Source organism: Emydura macquarii, unplaced genomic scaffold (assembly GCF_026122565.2).
Source record: "Emydura macquarii macquarii isolate MOO-44397 ecotype Brisbane River unplaced genomic scaffold, CSIRO-AGI_Emac_v2 contig_3390, whole genome shotgun sequence".
Taxonomy (NCBI): Eukaryota; Metazoa; Chordata; order Testudines; family Chelidae; genus Emydura; species Emydura macquarii.
This window is the reverse complement of record NW_027133527.1, coordinates 1,559,676-1,580,742: the sequence shown is the minus strand read 5'-3', so window position 1 is coordinate 1,580,742 and position 21,067 is coordinate 1,559,676. Positions and strand designations below refer to the sequence as shown.

The 21,067-nt window shown below is 37.6% G+C and overlaps 1 protein-coding gene across 3 annotated transcripts in view; it reads right to left on the bottom strand.

Annotated features, from left to right (window-relative positions):
* USP22 (ubiquitin specific peptidase 22) overlaps positions 1-21,067 on the bottom strand; it is a 190,537-nt gene that overhangs the window by 56,482 nt on the left and 112,988 nt on the right. For 2 of the 3 annotated variants that reach the window (XM_067534089.1, XM_067534087.1), the window contains exons 3-5: positions 16,197-16,310; positions 15,610-15,654; positions 10,639-10,740 (exon numbers count right to left, since the gene is read on the bottom strand). In XM_067534089.1, coding sequence (XP_067390190.1) covers positions 10,639-10,740; positions 15,610-15,654; positions 16,197-16,310 — 261 coding nt within the window. The remainder of the gene's footprint in view (positions 1-10,638; positions 10,741-15,609; positions 15,655-16,196; positions 16,311-21,067) is intronic. The other variant, XM_067534088.1, reaches the window with a different exon arrangement.

Below are 21,067 nucleotides of genomic sequence, written 5' to 3'. Positions count from 1 at the left end.
AGACCCCACTATTTACCTCTCTCCATTTGGAAAACTGACCATTTATTCCTACTCTTTGTGTCCTATCTTTTAACCAGTTATTGATCCAGGAAGGGACTTTATCTCTTAGCCCACAACTGCTTACTTTGCTTAAGAACCTTTGATGAGGGACCTTGTCAAAATCCTTCTGAAAGTCCAACTTCACTCTATCAACTGGATCATCCTTATCCAAGTCCATTAACCGCATCAAAGAATTCTAATAGATCGATAAGGCATGATTTCCCTTTACAAAAGCCATGCTGACTCTTCCTCAGCATATCATGTTAATCTATTTGGCTGATAATTTCAACCAATTTGCCTGGTACCAAGGTTAGGCACACCAGCCTGTAATTGCCAGGATTGCCTCTGGAGTCTTTAAAAACACAAAAACAAAAACCAGCGTCACATTAGCTATCTGCCAGGAGTAGAGATGATGTTAGGGTCAGTTGGTTTACATTTTAATTTGTTAAAACTGAAAGTCTAGACCAAATTTGGGATAAAAGCTCTTTGTGAAGGAATCAGGGTCCTCCTTCCTTCAGCAAGGCGCTGAAAAAGCTGCCACTCAGATTTCAGCTATTCCACTAGCTCTTCAGTCATCAAGCAAAGGCAGGGAAATAAAGAGTTGATACTACTGTTATTTCTGAAAGAGAACAAACTTTTTTGAGGGGGTAGGGGAGTGCCTAAAACCACATACTTTGAGGTCATCCTTACACACAAAACAGGATCAGTACAGAGTGCAAGAATGTCACCTTTACAGTTTACTGACTGTAAAAATAGATTCAGAAAAAAACCCCAATCATATAGCACTAGCTTAATATTTTCCTTTATCAAGCACAATGAGAAACACAGAAGTGTAATCTTTACTAGACCACCAACATAAGACTGTCAAAGGATTATTTTCTCTTACTCTTCTTTGCATTAGATACAAGAGATCTGACTTTTTAAAAAAAGGTTTATTGTTTTAAAAGATTTACTTCGATTAAAAAAATTATATCAGCAATTGGATCATGATCTTAGCTCTTCTCTGGTTTTGCTAAGAGACCTCGTAGATGTCCGAGGGATATATACTGTTCACTCCTACACCTTAACTGAAGGCAAGAGGGATTCAATACTCAAGGATTCCTTTTTCTAACCTATTAGTAAATGAAGCCAAATGCATACAAACATTTTTTTAAAGAGTGATGTAGGTCCCAATTATGCAAGGACTTCAACACATGATTACCATCAAGCATGAGTTCAAATGGGACTATTCACGCACATTTAGGCATTGGTTTAAATCCCTTGCTAAATCCCTTATTCTTTCAGTTTCTCATCTCTCGTCTTGCCTCTTGTGAGATCACCATTTAATTAGTTCTCTGATCATCTCAAACTTTGTCTAATGCTAGGGAATTTCACAAAACAGAATTCTCATTGGTGCTACCACAGAGTACTGTAAAAAAACCCAAAAACCTTCTGTAGCCAGATCCATTCTTACCACATCAATTAAATGTGCTTTAGAAGGTTTAACTAACTGGTAAAACCACGATGGGGCACCAGAGCGTTGTCTACACTAGGGCTATCACTGAGCTAATTTTTTGTTAAATTCCTACGAGGTGTTGCAGGCTAGATAGGACACTGCTTTTTGATGTAAAAACCAAGAGAACACATGTACTTGTGTCAGTACACATACACTCACATCCATCCACCATTCAGGCCTTCTTTTTTTATAATACAAATGGGCAAAAAGGGAAAAAGTCCCAATTTTTATTCTCTTTTGCAGGTCACCTTTAATATTAATAATTTATTTTCTCTCTCCTGGATAAACAGTATAAGTGATTCAGCAGGGATGGCAGCAAAACAAAGATAGTTTAGATGTGGAGTCCTGCTTGCTTCAAAGCAATTTCTCCCCTTTGCCTCCCAAGCAATCGCTCTTGTGAAACCTCACTGCTCTTCAATCTTCAACCATGCTTCTGTTTCTTCTCCTGAGAACTTACCATGAAGGCTGCTCAGAAGAGATCTTTGCCACAGTAGCCACAGCCCAAGAGACTGAAATCTGAGGTGTGACACATTGGCTCTTTCATAAGCACTGTGGCAAGGAACATACATGTCAGAAGCCCTACTGGTAGGAGGATGCCTGTGTGCATGTGATGCAGTAGGAACTTCTGCATCTATTCATATCCCCATTTGTTCTTTCAGGCAAGACTGTTGTGCAATTTCAATACTTTATCTTCCAAAATCAGGTCAGAAAAACATAAGGCAAGCTCAACCAATTCCAAGTAAAATCACTATTTCACCACTTCACCTGCTATAGGAAGACCTCTGAAGTAAGGAATAGAAGTATCTTCCTCAACTGCTATCACTTATTTAGCTTATTCAAAATAGCCTTCTAACCACACACGCACGCACACTAGTTACTACTTCCATCCCTCCTCCCCCCCAAAAAGTCTTGAACTGTGAAATTAATTTATAGAAAATTTTGCTTTAAATACATCCACTTCCCACGTTACTAGTAGATTCCTGTGCTTCAAATTTTTGCTGTGCAGTTATTTCTTTTCTTCAACCCACCACTGGCTTGAAAGACTGGTTCTCCAATGCAAAGTGCTATTTTTCAGAGCCAAGGAACAGTGAGAAATCCATTACCAAGAAATTTGTAATGTTATGAGTTTATGGTGAAATAGAAACATTGGTCTTTAGAAAAATCCATGTTCTACTTTCACAGAGTTTTATTTTATAAACTGATGTGTTAAAACAACATCTATGGATTGTTTACAGTTTGAGCAGTATAGCAATGGAAGTGATTCATGATGAAAACTAATCCACATTTCTACTAAATGGGAACACATGAGAATACAAAATAGACATAAGCACGCAGTTTAAAAAACAAAATCAGTTCTTTTAAAAAAGGACACTGTCAAATAAGTAAGTTACTATAACCTAGAAAACATTATTTCTTTCCCTGTCTGCATTTCTAATCGTATGTAAGGCCACTTTTTCTGTTTATTTCTTTATTTGGACACCAATTTTAGTGTCTAAACAAACACACACAATCCTTAACCACCTAAAGAAACACACAAACTCTGGAGTCAGAAGAGGAAAGCATAGATGTCTCTTATATAAGCCAAGGCTTTGTGTTCATATTAATATGCCCAACAAAAGCTTGTGAGGTACTAAACTCTGCATTTTAATCAGACATGAAGATAAGTGCATTTCTTCGTTTCTGCTACAAAATTCTGTCTTCCTTTAAAGTGCACCTCAACTGCTAGATGTAACTGCCCTGTAACACAGTGGCATTAATAAGTTATGGCAAGAAAAGGTAACCAAGTTAAACAAACTAAATATTAGATGTTTCATTTTGGAAAAATTCTTGTTCGTCTCAGAAGTTTAACATCTATTTTAAAAAAATTTCTTCAGCTCAATTTATAACATTAGATGGCAATAGCAGTGGTTTACAAACATTCTTCATGAAAATTCAATGCAAGAACCTCCGGATATTCCTGATAGTCTGTAACGGACTTGTTATAATACTGGGGCGGGCTGTTTCCTTTTCCCCAGTCAATACATCATGTTTTTCTTCTATTATTAGTTTAATATGGAGAGGTTTCTCTCTCCTTCTACTATTATGCTTGGTATGCCTAACAACTGAAAAAAATGGCTCACAATTCTGTTTAAAAACTGTTAATTTAGATGGATCTCCTACTAGAGATTAGTAGCCTACTTAAGATTTTATTTGAATGATTAAAAAATGCCCCAGCACAAACTATGTCCAGATGTTAGAACAGAGCTTGTGGTAAGACACCTTTCTCTAACTTTTGAATTTGCTTGTAAACTACCATGACAGATGTTCTGAGGAATTAGTCTGCTTCCAAATTTCAAATAAAAGCCTGAATTCTATAAAAGTCTCCTCCCTTCACCTCTTGGGAATAAAGTTGGACTACTGTCACTTCTCATGCTATAAATCAAATAAAGAGACCGCATTTAACGTTTCCCAGGTTGCCAGACACTGCAATCCTCTTCACTGAATATAAACACTTTTCATTCCAGCAGTGAAACCGTACCTTTTATTTTGTCTGGTTGTTGAAAATCTTTTCCAACAAAAGTCACAGCACATGGTGAAAAGAAAGCTATCTTGTAGAGCTGAGTTTATGTGAAGTGCACAAAAATACCATGCGCAAGTTTTGAGAAATTATGATTCCCTAGTTTTTGACATTTGCAGATCACTTTTGTGCCCACATTCTTTATACAACAAATAGAATAACAAACATACAGCAAATAGAACTGAAACTGATCCCAGAAATACCCTCAAATTCAATTTCTTCTCATATCTTTTTTCATTCTGAATTGCACAAGGTACATGTTTACATCAGAGCTAGGTATTCTTATTATACCACATTTCTTCTTCAAGTAGAGTCAGTTTAAATATAGTTTGCTCTGTGCCTATTTTATATACTGCAAAAATAAGGTGAACTCTGAGGCTGACAGGGCAAACATCTAGCAGAGATTAACATAAATGCATATGAAAACATATGCTGCTCTTAAGAGCAATGTCAGTAACTGGCAGCTTCACACATGTGAATATAAACTTTTCCTTCATGATTGTCTTTCATAACTTGTGATTTATCAGTTATCGAACCTGTAAATAGAAATCTATAAACCACACCGTTAACGTGTGAGATTACCCCAGATACCTGAATAGTTTCCGGAGGGCCATCAGACTTGGGAACCTAGGTCAAGTGCATTCAAAACCACAGAAGTACTGGTATTCTGTTTAACAGCAAATCTGGAAGTTCTGCTTTTACAAACAAAAAGGTTAGTAAGAAAAGATTTCCTAGAAGCAACAAAATCTTTTAGAATTCCTAAAGCAGCTACTTGGGTTCTTCCCTCACAGATGGCTGCTGAACTGGGTTTACTGCAGTTTACTTTCAGAAAAACCTTTCTAGACACTGTACGTATGCCATTTTTTTAGTAAATAAAAACAACTTTACATTTTTTTTTATTTTAAACAAGCTTTTTTCCTACATACTGCAATACTCAAAGATGGTAGGAAGACCTAAATATTGGGGGAAAGAGAACATTGCGGAGAAGTGAGGGAAAAAACCCACTCAATAGAAGTTCATTTTCTGCATTTACTCCTTCACTGATGGCAAAGGAATGTTTAATTTATAAAACATATATCACTGTATTTGATGCCATATCATATGGTATTTTAGGATTGCTTAATTAACTTATTGAATAATTATTAATTTTCCAGATAGATGATGGGGGATGCAGTTACAAGATAAGATGACTGGATAGTATTTATGCAGGACCCATTTATTTGGGTAGCACTTAAGGGGACATTATACACCCAATTTTGACTGATTCAAAGTGTTATTTAATCCGACCAAGCAGAGAAAAAAGTTAAGTTAGAAAACTGAAATTCATTTTAAATGCATTTCATGGGCTGCCACATTTCAAATATGTACCCACTAATGCTTCAAACTCACAATTAAAATTTAAACCAGTGCTAAAAGTTCTGTGCCGGAGTGTTTTCACTCCAGTATTCCATCCGTGCTAGTTTAACAAGTATTAGACCAAAAAGCAAGTACACCAAAAAGATAGCACAGTCACATAATACTGTAAAGTACTAATGCAGTCCATAACATCTTCAAGTCTTCTCTGGTTAAGCCCTTGTGCACAGTTGCTCATACATAGTTTATGGAACACTGAAAGATAAAGCAATGCTTCTGGGAGCTTCTCTAGAGAACCAGAAGTAATTTCCAGGCCACTGTTCATCTCCCTTTGTCACCTTTACACTGAAACACTGCTGCAATATTCATTCCCCTCGTGCGTCTCTTTCTCACGTCATACTGCTTACTGTCACACAGCTGCAAAAACCACCTGCCACCGTCATGTAGCTATTGTTTTTGTCAGCTCCCCCACTCCCCATCATTCTTTCTGAAAAGAATTTGTTCATTCTGCTATAAAGAGTCCCCCCCCCCCCATGCCTTTTTGCAACACTGTAAATGGGCATCCCAGGTGGCTCCAGCTAATTGTCCATGTGCTTTTGGAGTCTAATTCTTCCTACTGGTAATGTAGCAGAGTCTTCAGCCACAAAGTCACTTCATATGCTAATCAGAGATAGGCTGGCTAATACCTCAGTCTGTTCAGGAGTACTGATCATATGTGGGTATTAATGATAATGGAACAAAATGAGCTATGAAAATGGTCCTCAAAAGACATTACCTCCCGCCCAGCTCACCCCCATAATAAAAACCTCTTCTGTATGTCTGAATGCAGTAGTTTGATGGGCTAGCTGAGCAGTGCCTTCATAAAGCAATAGGAGAGAGATTTAAAAATTGAGGGGGTTTTTTCCAGTTAGTTTTCCAGTTTTTTCCAATAGTTGCATTGTTTAAATTTTATCAAATGCAAACTGTCCTAAGGATTTTTTGGAGGTAGCATGTCTGAAATTTTTCAAAGCAAACCAGTCAGTCTTGTGTCCAAAACAAAGATGTTATTTAATTCTGTAAAATATAAATAATGACTATCAGCATTTCAAGTTTGCAGACTCACCATATGTATTATATGCCTACTGTCTAAACTATATTAGATCCTTAGGGCAGAAACTAGGTGTCATTATATGCATCAGCACTGAGCTCACTATTGGCACTTAAGCAATTTGTCCCAAAGTCACTTCATAGACACGCAAATGCAACTGTGAGGATGATTCTTTGGTGAGTATCCACAAAGCAAGAACCAATAAAAGCTTGGGACTCTCCAGCCTGCAGCACTACTAGAACTGTTTTAATTTGAAGAAGAATCTGCACAAGGGTGACTCAGCAAAAAAAGTTATTGTGCGTATATTCATTGTTAGGAAGCAAATATCTAGTGAAAGAGATAAAGATATCCAGTTTGAAGGAAAATCAAAGAGAGACTGCAGTGCTGGTGAGATCCAACAACTCTTGGTGATTAAACTTTTCAGGTGTATATAAGCAGTTTTTTTACACAAAATTTTAAAGTTATTGTACAAGGAAATATAATTTTACTGGAATAAAAAGTAGGAGCTAGGATTCTCACTGGCAAATTACTAGCTCTCAATAATGAGAAACTCATTTTATGGCAGCTCATTCTACACACTTAATTTATGATGCCAGTGCAAGACTGAGGATACTGCTGTTGTGTAAAAGTTCAGCCAGTTCAGAAAAACGAGGCACGTGGCCAGCTAGCTACTAAGGAGGCCACAAAAGGTCATTTCTCAGCACTACAATATAAGAATAGGAAAGTAACTCAGGGTGCAAAGCAGACTTTTCCATGGAGTTAAAAGTCCACATGATTTTGGAGTGATGTTGTTTTAAAGACTAGTGGTGAAAACCTACTGGGGAAACCATAAATGTGGTTATTTTATACCACTGAACCAGCTACATTACAATCCATGTTAGTGAAGTCCTCACTATGGGGGAAACCCTATGACAAGCCCTCCTTTGCTCCCTCTCAAAATTCCCCCGATGGATAACCCATAAACGTACATATTTGTCCAAGCTTTTCCATGTCTGTGTTATCTTGGATTCCAGGAATACCATGCCATCCTTATTACTTACACTGCAAGCATGCCTCACGTAGAGCTATGCAGAGCCAGCATCAGGCTTGCTAACCATTTCAACATGTCATGCCTGAGAATCTAAAAAAATCCAAAATGCAATTCCCATAATGCAGCTGGGCATACATCAAGAGGAAGAGAGAGGAGAAGGGGAGAAAGAAAGCATCTGGCTTTTTTCTTTTAAATCTGCTTCATAAAAGGGTAAAAGACATTTGGTTAGCCTAAACTGGATTCTCCATGTGAACAGAATCAATCAATAGGTTGTGATGCTTACATCTGATTATCAGCATAAATTTCATTATCAGAGCCAATACAATCAGACATCTACGCATGTCTTCTGACTCATTTATCTACCTCAGAAGATGAAACAGATGTCTATTATGGATCAATAAAGACCCTATGTCTGAAGAAATGAGCATCACAAAAGTGAAATGGGAATGTCCAGGTAACTGCAGCATTTCAGTTTGCACACAGGTATATATTTAGCAATAGGTTGGGGGTAGAGAGAAAAAGCACAAGGACAATGACTTTTTTTCCCCCCAATTAAACCCAATGTATTTTTGTGAGAGAAATCAAGCCTTTTGCTTTTAACTGCAGACCAAAACTGCATTAAGTCCCTTGGGGGCTTTGATTTTTTTCTCTTTTTAAATCTTGGCATACAGACAGCTCCAGGCTCAGCAGGAGAAATTATTAAAAGCATGTCTGCAGAAGTAGAGATCAGTCACTGCCCTTATCCCCTGTGTTTCATGCGTGCTTTTCCCCCATGCAGTGTGTATAAGATTTCATGCAATCAGAACTATCCCTTTTAACAGACTGAAAAATTAAAAGTCTTTTAAGAATCAGGATCTAAATTCTTTCAAAATGAAAAGAGAAATAACATCCAAAATTGTTTTATTGTTCAGAAAGGGAAGATGCACCTTAACATTTTATCAAAGCCACTTTCATTTGCCCTGTAGAATTCATTTAGCCAAGTAATTGGTAATATAGCTGACACACTATATTACAGTTTCATTAAAAAAAATCAAGTCCCAAAGTGAACAAGCAATAGAGAGAACAAACGAACTCAGTTTAGAATGCTTTCCTAGTCTGTTAGAAGTTTCCAAGATCCAGGTGTGCTTCAATCCTTTTTTCTCCTCTACTGTTGCAAAAATAGATGTCCTTTCTTTGACATTACTGTTCTATCCCCAGATCTTGACTTACTTTCTTGAAGTCACATTATTGCTTCTTAATCCAGAGTTTCAGGTACTGCATACATGTTTCGCATTATTTATGCACTACTGTACTAGAAACATATACATAAAACCATTATTTTATTCATCATTACTCCCAAAGGATTTTGGAAGGGTGAAGAGGTGTGAAAATTGGATGATGCACTTTATCATAACATAATGCTTACAGTAGTTTTATAAATGAGGCAAAATTTAAGGACTTCACAAACTGCTTCCTGTGTATAGTGACAATACCCGGATTTTTAAAGGAATCTAGACATTGCTCCGCTAAGCACTGCAATACCTAATTGACTTAGGAGCCTCAGCCTCATTTCCAAAAGTGACGAAGGCATTAAGTGTCTAAATTATATTGAAAGACAATGGAATTTAGGCTCCTAAGTCACTTTTGAAAATAAGACAGGGATTGCAATGCTGAACAGAGCAATGCTTAAATACCTTTAAAAATCTGGGCCAATGGCTATCTCAGAAATCTTCAACACTGAATGTTAGCATGCATTAAACTATACAGAAAACACAGCCCCAGGATTATTACTGGCCAGATTAGTCATCATTAGAGCTGGTCAGGAAATTTTGATAAAAAAAAATGGAAGTGAAATTTTATCAGAACTTTTGCATATTTGTCTCCTCTTTTCCCCAGCTGTTTCCCAATCATCTCTAATTATGTCTGCATTTCAGATAGCTCTTGGCTCCAAAGAGAGCATGCTAAACTTTGTGGAATAAAATATTTGATTTGTACAGAATGGTCCATTCTCGCCTTGGAATCTATGAATCTAGGAACTGAAATCTAAAACTAACAAGCTGGAGGACAGACTATGTGGTTTAGGTTCAAAATAGGAGTCTAAAGGACCCCTTCTGGAGAGTTTTCAACATAGAATCATAGAAATGCAAGGTTGAGAGATCATTTAGTCCACCAGTTTGTGCTGAAATCAGATCAAGTACACCTAGACCATCCCTGACAGGTGTTTGTCTAGCCTGTTCCTAAAAACCTCCAACGATGGGGATTCCACAACCTCCCTTGGTAACCTGTTCCTTATAGTTATGTTTTTCCTAATATCTAACACAAATCTCTCTTGCCGCAGACTAAGCCGATTATTTCTTGTCCTACCTTCAGTGGACATGGAGAAAAATTGCTCAAAGTCCTTTTTATAACACTTTAGAAGACTATATTGAAGACTTATCAGGTCCGCCCTCAATCTTCTTTTCTCAAGACTAAACATACCCTGTTTTTTTACACCTTCCTTCATAGCTCAGATTTTTGAAAACATTTTATTATTTTTATTCCTCTCCTCTGGGCCCTCTAAAATAGAAGGAAAGAAGTCAAAACTCCCATCTGGTAAAAAGACCGAAGCTCTCAAGTGAAAGGATGATGTTCAGACATTAGCCCAAATTACAAGAGAATTTCCACAGATGCAATTGCCTTTGTGGTAGTACCAATGGGAGCTCTAATGTAGATTTAAGTTCTGGCAGCTCCTAGTGTTTTTACCACCACGTCAATTAAAACTTCAGATGAACTGGTGGTACCATCAATGGGATTTTTTTCCATAGAATTTCTTAGTATACACAGGGTTTAAGAGTCTCCTACTTTGAAGGTCTCCTACGAAAATTCACTATCTTCAGTATCTGAAATGACAGAGCACACATCCTTCTATACAGGAGAGAGGATGGAAGTCAGTACATACATTGGTCATTAAGATGACATGATAGATTTAGAAAGAAAAACAACTGTAAGACTCAACCTGAGAATATGCATTTAAACCTTGAAAGGCAAGAAAAACGTCACGGGGCTTTGAAAGTACAGTTGGTGGAGAAATCACCTGAGAAACTGTTTCCTTGACTTACCTATGGTGCAATTTGTGGTTATTTTTCTCCGCTTGGGGTTGTGTCGAAGCAATTCTAATTCTCGTTTGGTTGGCTCCCATGTTGAATACTTCTCTCCAATGCCTGAGCAGATGAAAAGAAAGTTTCAGGGTGCTGTTAGCTAGAACAGCTGAAAGAATACTTTCAAGTAAAGGTTGTGACGCACTGTCCATTAAGTTGGATTCAGTATACAAAAAACTACAATAGCCAGCTTGCTTTTTATTATTGTTCAGAAAGGCAGCAACTGACCTTGACAATATGTTCCCATAACATGGGCTTTTTTAAAAGCACACAAAAGCAGTTAGTTGTATAGAATTCCTATCTATCTGTTTCCAAGTAACATTCTTTCCACCAATGGTGGAAAAAACCTCCAATTAAAAAGGACCCCAGGATGAAGGCCAATCCACTCCTATTTATTGTTTCAAGTGTCCATGATTTTCTTTGGGCTCAAAGGGGTCATATTGCCAGCACAACCACGTCTTGGGGCTAAGCACAGATTGGCTGAGATACAGGGCAACTTAGACAAATGTCCCCACATCTCTTCAATGAAATGACAAATATGGTAAAAAAGCCAAAATTGATCCAACGTACTAGACAGCTACAGTCTTACTCTTAATAGATGCAAAGCAGATTTTTAGAGGAGTTGGAGGATACTTAATAGTGTATTCCCTCATATATTTTGGGCTATGCTACCATAACTCTCACTATGCCATTGTAGTATTGGGTAAGTAATAGCAAACAGAGACTCTAGTAGAGTGAAGGTCGAATACTCTAACATTACCCAGAAATATAGATGTACCGTATTTTTTTATTTAACTCCCCCTGCCCAGTGAAAAACTTCATTTTCTCAAGAGCCTTTGCTGAAATTTATCATATTAATTATTTTCTTAAAATACAAGCCCCAAATACTGTGTTTCAAAAACATGTATTTCGTTTGAAGGACTGGAGGACTGGGAGTGGGGGAGTCAGGAGAGCCAGTCGTGAGCAAAACAAATTAGATGTGGGCACAGAGGTGTCTACGGTATAATCTGAAACACAAAAACTACAGCAACAATAAAAGACCCAAAAGCTCACCAGCTAAAGGCTGCTGCAGCATTCTATGCAGCAAAGAGAAATTGCTATGCAAGGCCTGTTATAGTGAGTCACAAAAACACTTTGGCATAAAAAAAAAAACAGGCAATCTATTCTAAAATTGAGGATTAAAGTCAATTAGAGTTCATCTTATTCTGTGCAGAATGCATATCGATGAACCAGTACTGTGCTAGAGAAAATAAATTATAAATCATACACATGAAAAGGAGAGTAGAAAATATAGCCGGAGGCTTACACATTCTTCATGGCACATGTTTCATATTTAATAGCTCTTTGATCTTCATTTTCAGAAATAGCTCTGCCCGTCAGAAGTTACCCACCCAAAATGACTGAGTCATAGTTACTTTTGACCCTCAAGGTTCCTGCATATGACTGAGATCTCATTCTTGGATTCATGAGGACAGCAAAGTTCACATCTATGTAGATGCATATATCACTTTACTTTATTTGACTCAACATTTTTAATGCAAAAGCACAAGAACTAATACTGAAATCCTAATACCAGTTCCTTTTTCCCATAGTTCAGCATTAACAAAAAACCCAGAAAAATAAAAAAAGGGAAACGAATTACCATGTAACAGATTGAGGAGATCAAACAGCTGCAATACTTTGAATACACTATACAGTATGCACAGGCAAATGCTGAATGAAGCAGCATTAGACACACACACATATGGACAGTCCACATATGACAGAACGTTGGCTTGCAACAAGCGTTTCAATAGATAGCTTCAGAAAATCCTTTCAGATTAACATTACTACTATATTAATTTATAACAAATGATTTTACAAGCAAACTGTCAGGACTTTATATTATTTCCAACATTTTAGTACTACCAGCTAGTGGGACTGGCCAATTGCAAGCCTGGTAAGTCTAAAATTTAGTTATGGTATAATTTAAATATGATCAAGCCAATTTAGTAGAGTTTGTCAATAGGTACTGTACAGGACTTCGGTTAATTATTTAAGGGGCTGTACAAAAAAACCCATATCCAATATGTACAAATGTTGGTTTATTGGATAAGAGTTAAAGTATTAACACTAAAGCCCCAATCCTGAACACACAGATGCCTTAACTTTATGCATGAAAATAGTCCCACAAAAGTCAATGGAACTATTTATATGCATTAAGTTAAGCATGTTACATAAGTGTTTGTAAGATTGGAATTGCTTAATAGCAAATCTGAATTCTCAAGTAATTTTAAAGAAGCCAGGGTAAATAAAACAGATCTGACAGCTTTACAGGATTCTGGGTGAAGCAATTAAGTCTTGTTTAAGTAGTAATTAAAAAAAACACACAAAGTTAAATGCCAGGACAAACATCAAGAGCAAAACAGGTGTGACATCTCTCTTAAAGGAAACCTCTCATTAAAAAGGTCAGAAGTTTTGTTCAGCATTAGAGTTTAAGGCAGAGATAGGGACTCGGAGGAAGCAGATTCAAAGGCTTCCTGTTCCCTTTATATTTATTCTTTTTATTAAATGTAAGGAGAAAATTGAGGTGTGCCCCCCACAAAAATATGGAAAGATTGATCCCAGTCTTTGGTAGTGGTTCACATTTTTTGCAGGAATGGTGGGACGGGGGCATGAAAATACACAAGAGCGCACTGAAATCTCCAACATAAATAATCTTAAATAGACTGAAAATCAAGGCATGCACAAATTATCACTTATGGTTAAGGGAAAGCAGTGTTACTATTGGAGAGAAAACTCAGTTTTCAAAATGGTGCTATAAAATAGCCATTTAGAACTGCAACTTGGCATATGAGATTTGAAATCCAGGAACTGTTCTAAAGTTTATTTAAGTACTTTAATGAATGGCCATATGGGTATTTAGAGCTTTCAGAGGCTTTACTGGGTTCTAGTTTTTAAAATTAAAAAAACAAACCCCATTTTGCAGGCACTCATTAATATAGATTAATGACTAATATTCTCAAGAAAATCCAGATTTTTTAACATTAGTTAGGAGGTGATACACACAAAATACCCAGATACATTTTCTCCTCCTCACCATTAATATGCAAACATTCCATACTTGAGAAAAATGGGAAAATTAAAACATTAACGCTGTTTTATTTGTTGATAGATGCATCTAAGAATGGAGGATTTAATCTTGAATTATGGCTGGATTTTAGGCTCACGTTCTCCAGCAGGTCCTGCCTTCAAAATTTGTTCTGATATTATTCCAGTGTTTCCAACTCTAGAAATTTTAATCACAAGTCTTGTGATATTCAGGGTTTTCCTTAAAGTCCCTTCTTCTGGAGTCATGTGATTACATTAGACTCAGCCTTCTTTACAAAAAGGCTTCTAGCCCTCATGATTGTGGAGAAAAGATTGAAAATATGAACTCTAAAGACTCAAAAACCAGAAGGCAAATAATAAACCTGAATTTACTATTCTTAAATGTCTCCATTTTAAATGCATCTCATAATTTAAAGTGTGCAGTGAAGGATGGAGACATTCAAACAGTTTCTGAGCAGTATTGTTAATTCTAGCATCCTATTTGGAGGTTTTTAGTTCCCCCCCGGTAACTCTGCTGTTTTTTAAATGACATGAACCACTGTACAGTGCAGATTCTTATGGTTGGGGAGAAGATAATTTTCTTCTGTCCCTTCAATACGCTCTTGTTTTCAACATTCCTCAACAAAATTTCAGATAAGAAAATTGCATCATAAAGGGAAGCTATAAAATGAAACATTTAAAATGGAGAATCCTATGCCACAGCTTTAAAGAAAATATCTATACTACATATTCCTGTAACTTAAATTCAGGAATAGAAGTAGCTACATTTTATATCTTAACAGTGTATTACTGTTTTGGACCCCTGGGTCTGAAAATGTGGTACATAACTCTTTCTGAACTATACTAAAGAAACGACTGTCTGTTAGAAGGCAGATTAGTGGGTCTTGGTTCAGAAAGTGTAGATATACTGTTCTAGGGACAGTAAAATTTAAAAAATGCTCTTTGAATTTACTCATTAAAGTGAAAGAGAGGAAAGTCCACAAAATTCCTATTATGTCCTGAGCAACTGTTTTGCTCTTGTAGTTGATTAACTCTTGGGCTCGAGACAACAAATTTTAAACAGATTTGAGGAGTTATTAACAATAGAGGAACATAGACCAAATGCAAGGTTTAAAAATACTTTCCCAGATCATTACAACAAAATACTTTGCAGGAAAGCATTTCATGCCATGATTTTCTTGTTCTAAGATCCTCTACTACCTTTCCTTCCTCTGACTGAACTGCTTCAAAATGTGTTAGTAAGAGGCAAAAAAGGAGAATTTTGTTTTTACCGTAAGTCATTAAGCAGCTATGGTTTCATGATACATGAAGAACGTTCCAGTTTAAGGTTTGCTTAATATACATACAGCTGCTACTCTTAAAAAATGTCTTAAATTGAGTGTGGGAATAGCTTATATGCATATCAGCCGCTGGCTAGGTCTATCACACTGGAAAGGGATGCCATAGATTCATTAAGAGCAGTGTATAATTGGGTATAAGCAGTCTGTCTTCAAATGCAGACTTCTGAACTTAAGAAAAAACATTTCTAGAAACCACTGAAATTGGAAGATGTAAAGCTTCCACGAGAGATCCTTTAAATACTACTCAGATTGGTAAGAGAATCTCCACTTCCTCTCCCCTCCAAAAAAAGAAAATATTTGCTTTGGAGTAGCTCAATCAAGGGAAGGATATGTGAAATTAAGTTCATTATTATTATTGGATCCCTAGAACATATCCAGATAAGAGGAAAACAATCTGCATTACCAAACTGGCATTCTTAACCAGGATTCATGTCTAACATGGCAGGATAATCAGCAAAGGGACGCTTGTTAGTGAAGTGCGTCGCTAGCCCACGCCTCTTACCTGTCATTGTACACTGGTAGTGAGAAACCATTGTTGGGGTGAAGGCTAAAAAAGAAAAAATTAGGGAAAGCAAACTGAATAACAAAACAAATGTGTGTACACATATTTGTGTGTAAATATCTCTACACATATACTGTGTGTGTACAATCAGAAGATGGGTGTGTGTATGTAAGCTGGCACATTCTATAAAAAAATCACAGACAAAGGTGGCATTTCATGTGAGGGGAACAGATTTCTTGTCTGAGATACCCTTAAGATAGTCTAAGAGGTAGATTGTTACATTTTTCTATTTGAGATAAATCTCACTCTTATGACGTTAAGGTAAGTTGTCCATGATCTTGATAAAGGATTTTATATTGTGTTGTAATAAAAATAAATAATTTTTGTTATAATTTAGTGTGGTGCACATATTAAACTAACAGTCTAGCTCCTGGACAGCAATATCTATAAATCTCTCTCTACCACAATCTGCACTATTGTCCCTGAAGATCTCTCTCTCTTCCCCTTACTGGTTTTTGCCATTGACAAATGGGAGGGACAGGTATGATTAAAAACAAATGTAAGAAATTCAGGCAGGAAAACCAAACCTTGTAATTTCCAAGCCTTCCGTTGTTCCTCTTTGGCAATTTGTTCCATGTCTTTGTCGTATATGTAATCTTGACACATAAAGCAGTATATACCCCCATACAAAAGGTCTATGGCTGCAAAAGAGAAAGGAAAAAAAAAGAGAAAAGTGTGAGTTCAAATAGAGAAGAAATTTCAAAACAGGCTTCCAGGTTTGGCATTCTATCTTCCACGTACCCCTTTCCTCCACAGAAATGTCTGTGCAAGTAGAAATTAGAAAACCTGTTGGAGGATTTTTCAGTTACAGTGCAAGTTATCTAACTGTTAAAGGCAGAGGCAGAAGACACCAACAGTGCCGCTCACTGCCCCCAGACAAAGAGGGGATCCACTTCTGAGGTCTCCCTATAGTGCATCAGGACTCAGACAGTCAAGTATTAGTTGGCTCAAGTTTGCCTTGTATTCTGCAATATATAATTAAGACAACACAAGACGTAAGTAACCAAAAGGCATAATTAAAGAAACTGATTACTAGGCATGCAGAGTTACTCTTATACCGCAATCTGAAGAGTTGATATGCTGATGTGAATTTATTTTTTATGTTTGTAAAACAGAAAACACAGATTTTTTTTTCAAATTCATTAAATTATTTCAACGTGTATATTTAAAACCTGAATGAAAATTCAAATAGATGAGACACTAAACTTTCAAATACACTAAAAATTTCAACAACAGTGCATTTGTTCAGGCCAATACCAGCGAGGGAGAGGAACTATTTAAGTTTAGCACTAGTGTGGACACAAGAACTAATGGATATAAACTGGCCACCAGGAAGTTTAGATTTGAAATTAGATGAAGGTTTCTAACCATCAGAGGAGTGAAATTCTGGAACAGCCATCCAAGGGGAGCAGTAGGGGCAAAAAACCTACCTGGCTTCAAGACTGAGCTTGATAAGTTTATGGAGGGGATGGTATGATGGGACAGCCCAATCTGGCAATTAACTGATCTTTGACTACTAGTGGTAAATATTCCCAATGGACTGTGATGGGATGTTAGATGGGGTGTGTTCTGAGTTACTACAGAAAATTCTTTCCGGGTGTCTAGCTGGTGAGTCTTGCCCACATTCTCAGGCTTTAGCTGATCACCATATTTGGGGTTGAGAAGGAATTTTTTCCCATGGCAGATTGACAGAGGCCCTGGGGTTTTTCATGTTCCTCTGCAGCATAAGGCAACAGGTCACGTGCTGGTGGATTCTCTGTACCTTGAAATTTTTAAACCATGATTTGAGGACTTCAGTAACTCAGTCACATATTAGGGGTCTATTACAGGAATGGGTGGGTGAGTTCTGGGGCCAGTGTTGTGCAGGATGTCAGACTAGATGATCATAATGGTCTCTTCTGACCTTAAAAGTCTATGAGAATAGTCTTTTGCATAGTAGTTTACTGCAAACATTACCTTTTCTATCAATTTTCATTTGAACAAACTAATTATGACCAATGTTGCAAAAGTCCTCTTTCTTTCAGGTCAAATAGTGACAGGCACTAAATAACTGAAAGAGCTGCAATAAAAGAAAGCATCCGGTGACCAGGCAAAACATGCTAGTAATACACTGGATGAGATGGAAATAAATTAATAATTTAAATCATAGTAAGCTGTTGATTTTCAGTCATTCAAAACAGATCAAACCATCATCTACTTAAGGAAGTAACAAATTTAAATGGGTGCTGCCAAAGGATTAATTTACAGGTTATGAACAGCTACAGAGCATGACTTGCATCCTTAGGACAACTGAGAAGCACACCACTCTTTCCCTAACCTGTTACTTCCTCTGATTTTCTGATTTAGAATTTCCTTTATTCCCAGTTTAAGGTGGCATAATTTAAAATTATTTTTCTACAATGGAAACCATTACCAAATTAAGAGAATGAATAGGAATAGTTTTGACTGATTCTACCGCAGATTTTAAAAATAAAATGCAATTGGGGTTGTGCTGCTCACTGGCCTCAGACAAAGAGGGGATCCCCTTCTGAGGTCTCCCCATATGCAGTGCACCAGGGCTCAGACAGTTCACCGCCCAGGCCCCATGACTCTGGTTTGGGAGACAAACTGCAGGTGAAGTCAGCCCCATGAAGCAGAGAGACTCCATTACCTCAGCTTGAGCTTGAAGCAGCACCATTACCAGAACTTTTGGAACTTCCTAACCAACTCTCCTTCCCCCTCTTCCTGCCCCCAACCACCGTTTTGATTCAGAACATGTTTTCTTCCTTGCTGATTGGAGGACATTTTCTTCAAAACAGCCTCAACCCTCTCCTCAGTCTCTCTGCTGCAACTTCACTCTTTATGCTTGCCACACTCCCCTCTAACCTTCCTCCCCTCCCCTCTCCATATTAGCCTTCCTTTTTTCACTCCTATGCTCCTATTAACATCCTGTTCCCCCTGCTCAGATCATATCCCACTATATATACACCTTTAAAAAAGGAACCTCACAAAAAAAAAAAAAAAGGAATTAACTGTGTTTACCAACCCTCACCCTGCTTATTTATATTCTACGTCCTTTCCCTGCACTTGTCTATCTTTTCTGTTAAAAATGTAAACAATCTGGAGCAGAAACTGTCTGTTTTTACATTGTATACAGTGACTAGTCCAATAGAGTCCTGATCCTAATTCGGGGATCTACCAGAAAAAACAAACAATAATGCCTTTACTGGAATATCACTGAAGTGGCTGAGAGTCTAAGCTGAGGTGATGCCAAGGAACAAAATAGTAAGAAAGGTCAGAAGGTCATATTTAAGCTGCAGAAGTAGTGGTGTGAATTGTACAATATCTGCTTACACAAGAGTTGTGCTTTACCATGGTTATCTAGTCTTCATTTTCATCAACACCAAATTTGAGCAATTTATGCTATTAGCCATCCTCTTTCAGTTAGCAATGAAGATTTACTTCTAATCCTATAGCACTGGTTCTATGGCCAAAATTACATAGTTTTACAGTTATTCAGGGACAAAATAAGGCTACTGGCACCTGGAGATATATTAAGCACTCCATAAACACTAACTATATTCAAACTATCATTACAGCCAATAGTCATGTAGTGCAGAGAGAGTATGTTCGCAGCTATATATTTGTCAACAATCTGATTCTACACAGCTGGGTGTCAAGGTACTGAAGCCAATAGGGAATGGTGCAGGAGACATCCTTACAGAGGAGACACTGCTCATTCAGAACAGAGTGAAAAGGAAATCGATGAACTAAAAAACTAAAGGACAGCAAAATCGCCTGGCTGGAGGAATTTCATAATCGTTTCAAATTTCAATGCTTGATTAACAGGTCTTGAAGGCAAGTCCTACTTCAGCATCCCTATGTGCACAGTACAAAGTCCACTGTATATATTTTAATACTTTAATATCATTAACAAGATTGCGATAGGTTTGAGATAAATTATGTCAAATACCAAGAAAGCAGCTCAAACATACATGCTTCATGATAACAGAATGGAAGGACAGGAAATTAGAATATTTTTATTAATTAATAATGAATTATTTGATTTTCCGTAAACGTGTTAATTGACAAATAATTTAAAGTTCAAATTGAGCTAGTGATTTTCAACTTACTTGCTATGACTCTTTTTACACATTAATTTATCTGCCTATCCTATCCCTATGGATTCAGCTATTTCTATAGCCTCCACTATTAAAGAATATTACTTCTCTTGCTACACATTTCTTCAGCTGCCAACATCAAAGGTATTGTGGTATAAAAGGCTCCCTTACAGTTCCCAATGAAGTAGGACTACGTATACATACATAACAAAAGCCAAGAGATTAATGCTATTTTAATTGTAATGATTTCACATTTCTTTGCAGTTAAGAACAAAAATCTATTCCCTTAAAGCACACAACTCAATTAGCATTAGCTGAATTTAGGTATGCACATCAACAGCACAGTATTCCTCGGGCTACCTTTTAGTACTTCTTTCAAGCATTTGTAAAAAGTTTGCATTAAAGATTTTTGGGGGGGCTTTTTTCAAACAAACAAAAAAATTAAGTTTTTGTTTCATCAAATCATCAAGGATCAGATTGGAAAAAATGGGTGGTGTTACTCTACGAAGCTCCGCCCACTATCACAGCTCCACTCACAGGTGAAGTACCTATATCAGCAGCCTGAAGCCCAAGGGTTCAGCCCCAGATGGGGAGGCTGTAACCTGAGCCTTGCTGCCCAGGACTGAAGCCCAAACCCAAGCCTGACCCCCGCCTCCCAGGGCTGAATTCCTCAGGCTTCATCTTCAGCCGTGTGGGTCCCAGACTCCAGCAAGTCTAATGCCAGCCCTGGTGACCTCATTAAAACAGGGTTGCAACTCACTTTGGGATCCTGACCAATAGTTTGAGAACTGCTGACATAGACAGAATGTCTCATTTCAGTCTGGAACCTACTCGGTGCATTGGTGCTTTAGACTTCTTGTTAGGGCGCACTCTACTCCTCCTGGACGGCTTCTTCTCCTGGTTAGCCGCTACTCCTGTGGCTTCAGGGAGTGTTCTGGTGCTTCCAAGCCACTTGCAGGTAGGCACCAAGCTCTCCTTTCCTCAACACACTCCACTCCTCCGATACCACCTCCTTTTACTACTACTATTGCTACTGCAGTCAGCCCTCCAGCAGAGCAGGAGACGAACCCCTGTAGCGGCTCCCAAAATAGCTGCTTCGTCACAACCACCGATCCTTGTAAGGCTCTGGTGATACTCCTTCTACTGGCAGATGCTAGTAAGAGCATGAAAGCGGTTGACCTGAGCAAGGACTATACACAGTCTCAGATAGCTGCAGGGTTGAAGTTTTGCATCACTGGCCAACTGGAACTGACAAGGGTGGAAAGATGTCAGCAGGGTCAGAAAGGTGTTGGGATAAT